Source organism: Euprymna scolopes, chromosome 12 (genome assembly GCF_053919585.1).
Source record: "Euprymna scolopes isolate OS-2025 chromosome 12, ASM5391958v1, whole genome shotgun sequence".
NCBI classification, from domain to species: Eukaryota; Metazoa; Mollusca; class Cephalopoda; order Sepiida; family Sepiolidae; genus Euprymna; species Euprymna scolopes.
This window is the reverse complement of record NC_136493.1, coordinates 136,188,426-136,202,078: the sequence shown is the minus strand read 5'-3', so window position 1 is coordinate 136,202,078 and position 13,653 is coordinate 136,188,426. Positions and strand designations below refer to the sequence as shown.

The 13,653-nt window shown below is 32.8% G+C and overlaps 1 protein-coding gene across 41 annotated transcripts in view; it reads right to left on the bottom strand.

Moving 5' to 3' along the window:
• Nucleotides 1-13,653, bottom strand: part of LOC145291506 (uncharacterized) — a 351,327-nt gene that overhangs the window by 283,252 nt on the left and 54,422 nt on the right. For all 41 annotated transcript variants that reach the window (XM_080137468.1, XM_080137469.1, XM_080137432.1 and 38 more), the window contains exons 4-11: nt 13,043-13,159; nt 11,794-11,913; nt 7,945-8,079; nt 5,271-5,390; nt 3,685-3,804; nt 3,337-3,456; nt 2,994-3,113; nt 1,352-1,471 (exon numbers count right to left, since the gene is read on the bottom strand). In XM_080137468.1, the coding sequence (XP_079993594.1) occupies nt 1,352-1,471; nt 2,994-3,113; nt 3,337-3,456; nt 3,685-3,804; nt 5,271-5,390; nt 7,945-8,079; nt 11,794-11,913; nt 13,043-13,159 (972 nt within the window). The remainder of the gene's footprint in view (nt 1-1,351; nt 1,472-2,993; nt 3,114-3,336; nt 3,457-3,684; nt 3,805-5,270; nt 5,391-7,944; nt 8,080-11,793; nt 11,914-13,042; nt 13,160-13,653) is intronic.

Genomic DNA, 13,653 nt, shown 5'->3' with positions numbered 1-13,653 from the left:
TGACTTTCATTATTCATATATATATATATATATATATATATATATATATATATATATATATATATATGAATAATGAAAGTCATAACTAAAATATGTGTAAAATTCTAAATTTATGCTTAATTTTAAAGTCGGTCAATTTAGCTCTTATGCGTAGATCATCGTATAACGATTTGATCACTGTCTGTCTGACGTAATGAACATTTAAATTAAAATGTTTAAAATTCAACGCTATTTCACATGATTAATGGTAGCCGAATGGATACGGCCTCCGCTAATCGAGCCAGAGATGTCTCGTGTCGCGGGGTTCGAATCGTTCGACTGGTAGTAATCGTGACACCCTGCACTGAAGAATCCCGAAAGGATGAAACACTAGTGTCTGTAGGTATTTAATTATTATAGTAGAAAAATAATTATGACAGCCCCTTTAAGAAATACGTTTCTTATCGTTGAGCACTTTCTGTTGAATTAAAAAGTCGGTCAATTTAGCTCTTATGCGTAGATCATCGTATAACGATTTGATCACTGTCTGTCTGACGTAATGAACATTTAAATTAAAATGTTTAAAATTCAACGCTATTTCACATGATTAATGGTAGCCGAATGGATACGGCCTCCGCTAATCGAGCCAGAGATGTCTCGTGTCGCGGGGTTCGAATCGTTCGACTGGTAGTAATCGTGACACCCTGCACTGAAGAATCCCGAAAGGATGAAACACTAGTGTCTGTAGGTATTTAATTATTATAGTAGAAAAATAATTATATATATATATATTATACTTGTGGAATCGTTTGAAATGAGGCTTATAATTTTGTGTATTCATTTTTTGTGGACTGTTATCCTCAACTTCATAGTGGTGATTCTTGTTTTACCACGTTTCGTCCAACTCACACTTCTTCAGGTGACTAACCGCGGCAGGATAGGAATGCCGACTCTTATAACTGTAATTACTGCCTTCCATAGTTGTTGTCTCACTTTGGCAAACTTATCCTCTGGCCTGCTTGGGTAGGATTGAAACCGCTATACTCAGACAACGCTCTCTTGGAACCGTAGAGACTCAACGCCTTTATCCACTGCGCCACAGATCCCGAAATGTGGTTAAAAAACAACTATGAAGAAGGATAATAGTCCGTAAAAGAATGAGTACGCATGGTTTTCATTATGCTTTTAAATTAATGCTGATTTTATGATATTTTTATTTGTGCTTTTTAATGATAAAGATATAGAAAAACTAAAAAAAAACGGAGCGTACATTTTAATATGATACTGTTATTTTATCTGTTATATGTATTCTTATGTATGTTATTTTTCTGTGGGTATCTTTTTTGTCAGTAAAAAGAATAATTTTATTTACCGTTTGGTGGACAGAAATTGTTGGTACAATCGATTCTACCATTACGACGGCAAGTGCAACGGTTGCAATTTATCCAGAACTTTTGTCCAACTCTGTATTGCATTCCGTTATTCCAACATACTGTGAAGAAAGCAAAGCAAAAGAAAAACATTATTAGAATTTCTTCTTGATAAGTCTATCATATTTACTTAACTTTTATATAGTCCAATAGATTTCAATTCGGAAATAAATCGTACAATTTAATAAGAGTATGTCCAAGTACGATGTTTGCAATTTATTTTCTCATCAAGAGCAAATAACTTTATTTCTCGTCTAGTGCAAATAATTTCATTTAAGAGTTGACGAACAGAATTTGCTTGTAAAAGCGAATCTTCCGCTTCAACGTCAAGTGCATGTTTTTCAATTCTGGTAGAAATGTACTTTTCTATACTTTCTCGTTATGCCATTGTAGAACCAAATACAATATGTAAAATACATTTAGTAATATATATTCTTATTTCTGAATTTTTCTGATGGTTTATGGTTCATGACAATTTCATAGTTTCATTTACTTTTTTGGATGATTAAAATATGATAATTAAATTGAAGATTTTTTTTAATATTGCCTTCTCCGTATACGATCTTCATAGTTTACTTTATCTCTGCTATTATATAAAAGGGGCTTTTCTGTGTGTCTGTGTACGTGAGAGTATGTGTGTGAGTTCCTTCCTATGGAATAGAAAACAGCTGGGCCGACTTTTATTAAATTTAAACAAATGTACTTTATGCATCTGGCAGTGTTCTTATGTTTTGTATCAAAATGTTTTCGATATATATTCAATACATAATCGATAATCGAAATAATCCGATGAAATAAGGAACAAGCGATTTTGACTAATGTTTACACCTTACACAGCCTAACATCACAAGTCCATTTGAGAAGTTTTATTACGACACAAGCTGAAAAGCCCGACATATAAAATCAATAGTAAGTTCTTTGATATGATAGGGGCGTGTTCGAAATGAATGCTTCTATTTAAAGCACACTCGCACCATGATACTTGACTTTTTCATTTTAAACTTAAATTTAAGCCATTATCACCGCAAAAGCAGCAAGGCCAAGCATATAAAATCAAGTTTATGGTTTTTGATATTGCAGAGGCGCATTCGGAATAAATGTTTCGGTTTAGAACACAATTAAACGATGATACTTGACTTTTGCATTTTAAACATTAATTCAAGCACTTATATGTAAAAAATAATTTTATAAAATAAATAGTAGGTTCTCTACAGTGAAATAGAAAATTACAATGTACTGTGGACCAATTCACTGCGAGCAAGCAGGTGAATCGTCCTTCCGGTGCACTGCGAGTGGTCCCCAACTAGAGCGGGTAACCAATCGATTTAATTGAAAAAGTAGGCGATTTCATTGATTTCAATGACAATAAAAATATGGGAGTGTGAAACATTTATTGATCATTATTTAATCCCGTGGGTTTCTCTATTAGTTTGTAATGGAGGGAATAATTTTATCTGCTATTTGGTGTTTATCAGAACAATACTAGAACGATTATGGAAAGTTAATCTTCGATTTGATTAGAATCTTTTGTTTTTTATTTTTGGCATTTTCTTTATTTTAAATAGAGAAAATAATGTTATTTACCATTTGGTGGACAGAAATTGTTGGTACAATCGAATCTACCGTTGCGACGGCATGTGCATCGATTGCAATTGATCCAGAACTTTTCTCCAGTTCTGTACATCATCCCGTTATACCAACATACTGGGTAGAAAACAAAAAAATAGAATTAAACAACACATTCATGATTTTAGATATATTTTGCGAACTTTCTTGTATATTTATTTTCATGATAGATATTTACGTTTGCTTTATGAAAGATAAAATATGGAAAATCCTGAAAATAAATCGTAGATTTTCATATGATAATGATTATCTTTGAGTAAGAATTAATTTTATTATCAATAGATAGAATGATTTTATTTACCGTTTGGTGGACAGAAATTTTTGCTACAATCGATTCTACCATTACGACGGCAGGTACATCGATTGCAATTTATCCAGAACTTTTGGCCAATCGTGTATTTCCTCCCGTTATGCCAACATACTGCGTATAAAACAAAGATAAAATTGACAAAATTCATTTTTGCTATTAGGAATATCTTTATGTTTTACGTTTTCATGATAAGTTTATGATATTTTCATTTGCTTTCTTGAAACAGTACAATATGAAACACTCACAAATTCGTCGTAGATGTTAATAAGATACTGACTATCTGTGGGTACAATTTTTGGAGCTAGCTTTATTGTCAATAGGGAAAATAAATTTACTTACCGTTTGGTTGACAGAATTTCTCGGTACAATCGGCCTTGCCGTTAGGACGACAAGTGCAGCTATTGCACTTGTTCCAGAATTTTTGTCCAATAGCGTACAGAACCCCTTTATACCAACATCCTGTACATAAAAAAGATAAACATTTCAAAACATTTAGAATATGTTATGACGCTCCACGTTCAAATGTCTCTCCCTCTCTCTCCCTCTCTCTCTCTCTCTCTCTCTCTCCATCTCTTTTTCTCTCTCAAGCTTAATTTGGAATAATGTTTTATCGCTTAATATATATATTGATCAGGCACATCCTAAAAATGGCCGTTCCTTGTTTTACTATTGGACATTATCGATGAATTTCGTATTATTTTAAATTCTTCAGACTACTGTTGCCATATGTCGTTTCGGTTGATGTAACTTCCGACCTTCTTCAGGTGTATCTTGTTGGACTCGGGGATCTTTCTGTTGAACTCTAAAATATCGAACGGAACCCTTTTACTTCCCGAAGGTAGTATGCTCTCGTTCTGTCAGCTATGACTGAATAGAGGTCCCAAGTAATTCCCAATTGTATTTTTCGGTTGTCTATACTGAGGATCGAACCCTCAGTCTTCAGAAGAATATCACTTTTACAACTTAAATTTTCACTAATCATTGCGCCAGTACTTGAAAAAATTAAGAAACCGATGAATTTGCTTGTACAACAGTGTTAGACAACCATAGATATAATATATAGGTGTTTGAATAGGTGTATAATTTGGATTATTTGGACGTGTTTAGTTTTAATCTTATCTGTAATTTTTACAACGTTTCGACTGATAAAACGCATATACTTTCTTAATATGTATCTAGTCGGGCGCAGGATTTTTTTTCTGGGATCTGGAGAGAATTTTGAACGGAACACTTTTTTAATGAACGAGGGCATCTTGCTCCAGAAGCAAGTCTTAAATAATTTGTAATTACATTTTAATATCGCCCGCACTGAGGATTAGGCCTTCAACTTCCAGAAAAATTATGGTGTAACATATATAAGTTCCAATTATAATCAAATCTAAATTACCATCTTTATTTGAAATGGTCCCGTTTGAAATTATATGCAGATTATAGAGTTCGATAAGATGTACCTGGAGAAGGCCCGAATTTACCTCGGCCGAAATGAGTAATATCAAGATGTGAGCAGTAGTTTAAATATTCAATATAATATAAATTCTCAATTTTCATTTTAAAAATTCCAAAATACGGTGTATATACACATATATATATATTATACAAGTACTCATTAATAATTAAGATCTTCAAAGGCGAAAAGTCTTTATTTAAATTTAGGTGTTTATATTGAAAAATAAAGAAAAAAATGTCTTTATCTTTTACTTTCAGAATTCTTGTCTGATTGATTTTAGATATTAATAATTACATATCGAAACATTGTCATGCCAATGTAGCGAAGATAGTAGTTCTGTATAAATAAATATTAATATAATTAACTTTATTAATTATTGAGCAAGCTGGCGGATGTTCTCTAGATTTTTATCTTACGAATACATTCATAACTTGAACTACTATATATATATATATATATATAGATTAAGCATACTTACCTTTTGTGGGACAAAATTTTTCGATACACATGATGCTACCGGTACGAAGGCAGATACACTCGTTGCAACCCTCTTTAAATTGTTGTCCATATCTGTACGTTAATCCTTTATACAAACATCCTGTGTATGAAATAATTATAGCAATTACAAAACACATTTAGCATTTAATAAAATAGTTTCTCGCTCCTAGACAGGGTTAAAAAAAGGGTCGCCAACCTTAAAGGTTCTGAACTATAAACTAAACTCCGACCTCTACCCTATCGCCGAAATGTGACATCCTTGTGACTGTTTTACAAATATTTCAATGGCAAATGCTCTGACAAACTGCAAGCACTAGTGCCTTATCTAGGACAATAGCCTCGACAAACTCGACAAGCAGCAAAATCCCACCCTACACTGTAGAGATCCCTAGATTTCGTAAATCCTTCTACTCGGATAGCTTTTTGGTCTCGGACTGCTGCACCTTGGAATTTCTTCCCGGGCCTCTGCTTCCCGAATTGTATTGGCTTGCAGAAATTCAAGTGCAATGTGAACAGACATCTCGCTGCCCAACTTTCTAAATAGTATCCCTGCAAATCTGGTCCTAAATAGTAGCCCCCTCAAGACTAAGTAGACCTGTTCCTTGTTTGGGGTGAAATGACAATATATTTTTTAAATAAATATAACATCGTTATTACAAAAATTATGTTTATGAATTTATTTATTTTATTTTTACATATTTTGTAAATCCAATGGTATACCCTAGTACAAAAAAAGATCTCTTTCTAAATCAAGAAAGCCCTGCCAACGCAATTAAATCATACGAGAATACAATCAACAATGAAAGCATGACTTGCTCAGAAACCGCTTGAGGGAAATCAGATGGCACAATATTATAACTTCGTACATGTTAAAGTATTGTGTGCTGTAATGCACTACGTTACAGATAAATGATTGACTATATGGAATATATTAATTCCGATTTCGATCTTTTACCTCTTAAGGCCCGGATGCTACTCGAGGATAATGATTAATGAGTGCACATTAATAAAATACGCGTGCACGCGCACATGCATACGTACACAGACATACACATGCATACGTATACGCATATACACACATGGATAGCAGTATATACCATCGGACTGTAATACATAAGATCCGGGGTTAGATTCCTAGAAACAGTCAAGCTACGCTGAAGAGGGGTAGGGCCTCGAAACGTGCATGTCCGTAGATTACTGTTTTTAAAATAGTAAATAAATAAATAAAAATATAATTTGTTTACGTCCAAATAAAATTATGGGCGATTTACTTAGAAACAAGATCTTTAAAGTGAAGACGCTAAGTTAACCGCATTATCGTTTAAAAAAATCAACAACAAATCTACCTATATATATATATATATATATATATATATATATATATATATATATGCCCATACTTTTATTTGGAGATATATATATGCATACATATATATATATATATATATATATATATATATATATATATATGTATATATATATATATATATATATCCAAATAAAAGTATGGGCATATATATATATATATATATATATATATATATATATATATATATATATATATATATGCCCAGACTTTTATTTGGATATATATATATATACATACATATATATATATATATATATATATATATATATATATATATATATATATATATATATATATATATATATATAAATTCGCGCATGAAAGTAATATGGTTAGACACGGAAAAGAAAAGGACAAGATATTCTAGTAAAAAATATTATATATTTATAACTTAAAATATTGCAGCATTAAGAATTGATTATATAACGTTAAAGTGAATTTTTTTTTAAATTTTTAATGCTGCAATATTTTAAGTTTTAAATCTATAATATTTCTTTTCCATGTTTAACCATATTACTTTTCATGCTCGCATTTTTCTGTTCTAATCCATGATCTTTCCAGGCTTCCAGTAAATTCACTTGTTCTTTGTTTAATTTTCAGTCTCATTTTTTGCCCCCATAAACGTAACATACACACATGTAAAACAATGTACGGCACTTGTCTGCTTTCATTCTGTCTGTTTCACTTGTTACTTCTCTTTTCGCGAGAGCGGTGAATTAGTAGCAATACAAGTCGCTGAAACGATGTGGTAGCTGTGGAAACCAGAGAAAAAAACGTCGCTCATTTTTTTTTTTTAGTTTTTTACGATTTTTAACATCAGTAAATTCAGCATAACTTTTGTTTTATTGAACGAAAATTGAAAGAAAATTGTTTAAACTTTATATCTGTGAAGATGATCTATAAACTGTACTAATTATTTGAAATTTGGTCGCAAAATGAGTAAGCGATGAAACCTTAAAGCAGTTCTAAATGACTAAAACTGCCACTTGGGCATATATTCAAACACTACCGTGTTTATATATATATATATATATATATATATATATATATGTTGAAAAAAAAAAATATATATATATATGTTGAAAAATACGAAAACAAAGGAAAAATCTATATATATCCAGTGCATATATGTTGAAAAATACGAAACCAAAGGAAAAATCTCCATCTTAAAAGAATGATATTAGTAATATTAACTAATATTTATATAAAATGTTATTCATTCAATAATTTATTAGCATTTTTTCTAGTCAGCATTGTTAATAATTTGTAAATTATGCGAACTCACCGGTCGGATAACAACTCTTTTGTGTACATCTCACATTGTTCTTTTTGAAGCAGGTACAAACATTGCAGTTATCGTTGAAACTGTCTCCTTTTCTGTAATATTTTCCCTTGTACTTACAATCATATCTGTCATTGCCTGGATACAAAACAAAGATTAAAATAGCAAAATATCTGTACAACAGTTAATCAATTTTTATAAGTTTCTCCTCAGTCAAAATATTCCATGAATCGCTAAGATTTTTTTTATTAAATGATAAACTATTTGAAAATATATATGTTCTGTTTTTAACACAGATTATGAATGAACAACAGTGATAGGTTAAGTGACAATCTTCTGGTGTAATGTTACCTGAGGCAAAAAGTGGGGACATTAAAATATATTGGCAAGCAAATATTGTTAGTATAATGCAGAGTTAATTCTGTGATATAGTTTTAAAAAATGGAGTCGGGCTAGGACAGAGGACCAAATTTTTATAATCAATAATTACTTTATTTGCATATTATTGGTATCGATTATGAATATTGTAATAATATTCTTATAGTATAAAATATAGAATTATTGTAATAGCGTTTTATTTATTTTTTTACATAGGCATCACCACTTATCAAGGCCAAGAGGCCACTCGAGGATAAGGGTTAAAGAGTGTATAGCAGAAATTGGACAATATAGTAACCGTTAGTAATGGAGATTCGGTAAATTTGTTAACTTATATGGAACGGTTCATCAAAAACTTGTTTACGTTGGACTTGAAGACAACCATTTTGTAGTCAGCTGGAAAGCAGAAAAACGGAAGACAATTCCATAGGCGTGCAGTTCTAAGAAAGAAGCTTTGCTCATGGAATCTAAGCTTAGGTTTAGGCATAGATAAAGAGTGGGGGAAACTAGTGATAGTGTTTTCAGCTAGACTAGTGTTTCTTGTGAAAGTTTGGCGAGGAGGGAACATAGAATGGAGCTCAGCCGAGCACCTGCCATGAAAATAATGATAAAGCAGAGACAAACTCGTAGCATCTCTTCTGTGAGAAAGAGGCTGCAGGGAAGAGAAAAGGGCATTCCCCACTAAGCCACGAAGTCTATTTTGAACTCTATCAAGGCAGGATAAGTCTTTTCTGGCAGCTCCTGCCTAGATGTGGCAACAGTACTCCATCCTTGGACGTATCTGGCTCTTATATAGATAGAGAATTGCACCAGCAGTGAGATATCTACTGGATCGATAGAAGGATCCCACCATTTTTCCAGTGGCCTTGGCAACAGATTTAATGTATATGTTCCATTTAAGATCAGGAGTAAAGGTCAAGCCCAGACGCTTGTCAAAACATGAGGCCTCCCCAAGACGAGAGCCATTTATTTCAATTGATGCCAGATTGGAGATCAGGGCGTTGATGAAGTAAAGATAAAAGCTTGGTTTTAGATGCATTAAAAGTAACAAGTCACCTCTTTCCCCATTGTACCACTTTCTCAAGATCAGAGGAGAGAGAATCAGAGAGAACTTGGTCGTTTACAGTCTTAGATGTGCTACCATAAATAGTAGTGTCATCAGCATAGATGTCTGCGATTAATGATGTAAGGATGTGATCTGGAAGATCATTAATATAGATCAGGAAGAGAGTTGGGCCCAGGATTGATCCATGAGGGACTCCAGCATTAATACTAAGAGCTTCAGATTTCTGCCCATCAACCACTACTTTTATGAACCTATCGGAGAGAAATGATTTAATAACTGAGAAGACATTTCCAGCTATATCGAAGCTGGAGATCTTGTGAACTAAACCTTTATGCCATACTTTATCAAAGGCCTTTGATATGTCAAGAGCAATTGCCCTAGAAAGGTAGCCTCCGTCAAGAGATTCGCTAATCCTATGAGATATAACTGTAAGCATATCTGCTGTAGATCTATCAGAACGGAAACCATATTGCGTGTCACTAAGAAGGTTATTTTTGCTAAGATGGTTGATTACTTCTCTATTTAACACAGAGAAGTAATCAACCATCTTAGCAAAAATATTATCATAAATTTTATTAGCTATAACTAGATTATTTTGTCAGCTATGACATTTTGTAACTAGCAGTAAATTTTTAATGGAATAAAAATAAACCGGTGAATAGATTTTCCCGGGAAATATGAGTGAAGTGAGAGAACTTCAATGATAGCAACTTCTCTTGTAATATAGTGCATATGAACGCGTGAGAAAATAGCAGCAGCAACGAAGACTGGCTAGCTTTCGAAGAGATTACCGGCAGCAGCAGTAGCCGATAAACGCGATATATATATATATATATATATATATATATATATATATATATATATATATATATATATCGCAAATTGACCGACTTAATTCAACTGAAATATATATATATATATATATATATATATATATATATATATATATATATATATATTATATTTTACTATGATAATTAAATACCTACAGACATTAGTGTTTCATCATTTCGGGAATATTCAGTGCAGGGTGTTACGATTAACACCAGTCGATAAATTCAAACTCGGCAACACGAGCCATCTCTGGCTTGATTAGCAAAGACTGTATCCATTCGGCTACCATTAACCGCGTGAAATAACGTCTAATTTAAACATTGTTTAATTGTAAATGTTCTTTACGTTATACGATGATCTATGAATAAGAGCCAAATTGAACGACTTAATTCAACTGAAATATATATATATATATATATATATATATATATATATATATATATATATATATATATATATATTCTCAATGGTAATGGCCAATTCTGTTTTGTGTGAATTGTAAGTGCCCCCCTCCGAATAATATAATTAATTCTTGCCTTCCCAGTGGAGATTTAAATAATAGTTGTCTGACAAGACTTTCTATTATGCTTCTATCGCTTGCTGACGAGTGTGCCTTAGATTTTCCGGGTAAGGGAGATGTCATTGGAACGGTTGTTACGTACTGGCCACGGCAACTAGCACCCAGGTGTTGAACCCAATAAAAACGATAAGCATATCACTTTCAGATCAAGTTGTTGACATGGCGTCAGTTACATCTGTTGATGGGTCATCTCTTCGATTTCTCTGGCAGGAGCACTGTGTTAAAAGTGAGCGCTGTATTACACATTTTCTTATAGAAATAAAAATTCTTGTATTTTAGTAATTCAAGGAAATTTAAGGCGAAGCCCGTTCTTGGTGAAGTCCAGATTTCAACTTTTGTGGCCTGTAGTTGACCGCTATTGGATCCAAACTGAATTAAAGTATGCCATCGCGGCAAAAATGGAGAGAGAGAGAGAGAGAGAGAGAGAGAGAAAGATGGAGATAGAAAGAGAAAGGTACTATTACAACCAAAGTGACAAGAATGTTATTTTGTTTTTCAAATTCCGGTGTCGGCCAAGTAGATTTTACCTTTTGCAAAACGATCGTTTTGATACCGCTGAGATTTTATAAACATCTGTCAACCTGAGCTGAACTGCTGTGAGCTGATATCCCAAGATAAATACAAAGCTAGCATGTGTTTTACTTGTCTCCCTTGAAGATGATCAAATGGAAGTAGAAGATTTTAAAATTTATGGAGCTCATATCATTGCTCTGGTCGGGCAATTTAATGCGGTTTTCTGTTTTAGCAACTACTATTGATGCTACTGTGAATCTTTCGTTATGTAAGATGAGAAAATGTGATCAGATTATATTATATTTTATGTATATAATAGCTATGCATACCTAGCGTTTTCCGTAATCTCAAAAGTTTACGCGAGCATATCAGTTAATGCAAATAAACGACCATGTTATCTCCATTGACCACTTTCAACTCACAAATATATTTTACAAATACTGTTACTTTCATTTTGAATATTAAGATAAGGTTACGTTACCTTCTGTTGGGCAATCCTTAGCGACACAACTGAGGCGACCAGTACGGAGGCAGACGCATCGATCACAAACGTCCCAGAAAAGTTCTCCATATTTGTATGTTTTTCCTTTATGCTCACATCCTAAGTGCCAAACAAGCATAAAAATCATCACCAATTTACAAATTTTATACAAATATATTCATCAATTTATTTGCGTTTTTTTTTACTTTGCATTTACTTTTATAAAAGACAATCATATATTGTAATATAAATCAGATTTATTTTTCATTAAAAACAAAAACACTGGCAGCGGAATTAAGCTCTACAATAACAAAACCAAAACACATAAACGATCATACCTCACGCACATGTCTCCTTTAGTTCAACAAGCAAATCATGAAAGGGATTTACTATTTATGTACGGTAAATTAAATCGTTGCATAATGAGTCCGACGTAGACCGACTGACAGCTGTGGCCAGTAATATAATTTCGAATTGGGGCTCGTCATTTTTAATTAGAAGTTATTTTTCGAGCATAAATGTAGTTTTTTTTTTTTTTTTTTACCAAAAGTGTCATAACAATATTAAAGAGACGGATCGAACAGGCAAAGCAGTTATTGATCCATGATGTGATGTCGTCGAATTACGACATCATTGAACCGTTTGTGGAACGCGATTTGGGGAAATTTTTTTACGAAATCGGAAAGAGTTTGATTCTATGTGACAAAGAGAGCAGATTGAAAAGTCTGTCTCGTGTTTAAATTAATATATAAAATCTGCGAGAAAAGTCTGGCATTTTTAAAAGCGCAAGGAAACTCCATAAAGAAACATTTTTATGAAAGCATTTGAAAGGAAAGTATCAAAATACTAATAAAATGGCGAGGGCATCGTAGTTTTTGGTAAGATATTGCTTCGTAGTATTAGTATTATTTGGACTAGTATTCTTATCTTAAATGTTATTCCCACAACGTTTTGGTGGATGTAATTTCTGACCTTCTTCGGGTGTATCTGCGGGAATCTTTCTGTCGAACTTTGCACGGAATTTCGAACGAACCCCTTTATTTCATCCTAACATGCTCTGTTTCCGTCAGCTATGACTGGATAGAGGTCCTAGGTAATTTTTTATTGTATTTTGAGTGTCGTCAACCCTGGGGATTGAACATTAAACCTCCAGAAAATGCAGCGTACAAGTGAAATTAAATATTGATTATCACTGTGTATGGTTTTCGGAATTACCTTTACTTTTAATACATTGATAAAGTTAATTTACCTCTTCGTGGACAATTCTTGTCGGTACACCTGACACCAGTAGCAAGGCAGATGCATTCATTGCAACCATCTTTAAATGTTTGTCCATATTTGTACGTTTTTCCTCTATGTGTACATCCTGTTACAAAAGAAAAACAAAGATTACAAAACGTATTTAGTATTAGGTCGATGCAAAATTTCAGCTTGCGTGTTTGTTCATAACAATAACGACCTTTGCTCTCTATAACTTGATTCAATCTGTCAACGAACTTATAAATGCCTTACTTGTAAAAGTTTTTAGGTTTTGATGTGGAATATGAAACTAACTCATCTTGATTTCCTTTCGTGATGTTAATCTTAGGCAATTTAAATAATTATGTAATTCTCAAAATAAGGGATAACCTGAGGGTGCTAGGTCAGAAGAATATGTAGAATGTGCCAAGATTTTACAACCAAATTCTCTTAGGAAATCTCTGGTTAGTAGTACTGTGTGAGGACGTTCATTACCAATGTGGAAGATTACTCTGTTTCTCTTGCCTAAAGAAGGTTGTTTTCGAGTCAGCATGGATGAGAAGTTTGCAGAAAATATGAATGATGCTTTAATAACGTAAAAGAATAAGTTCCAACTTAATA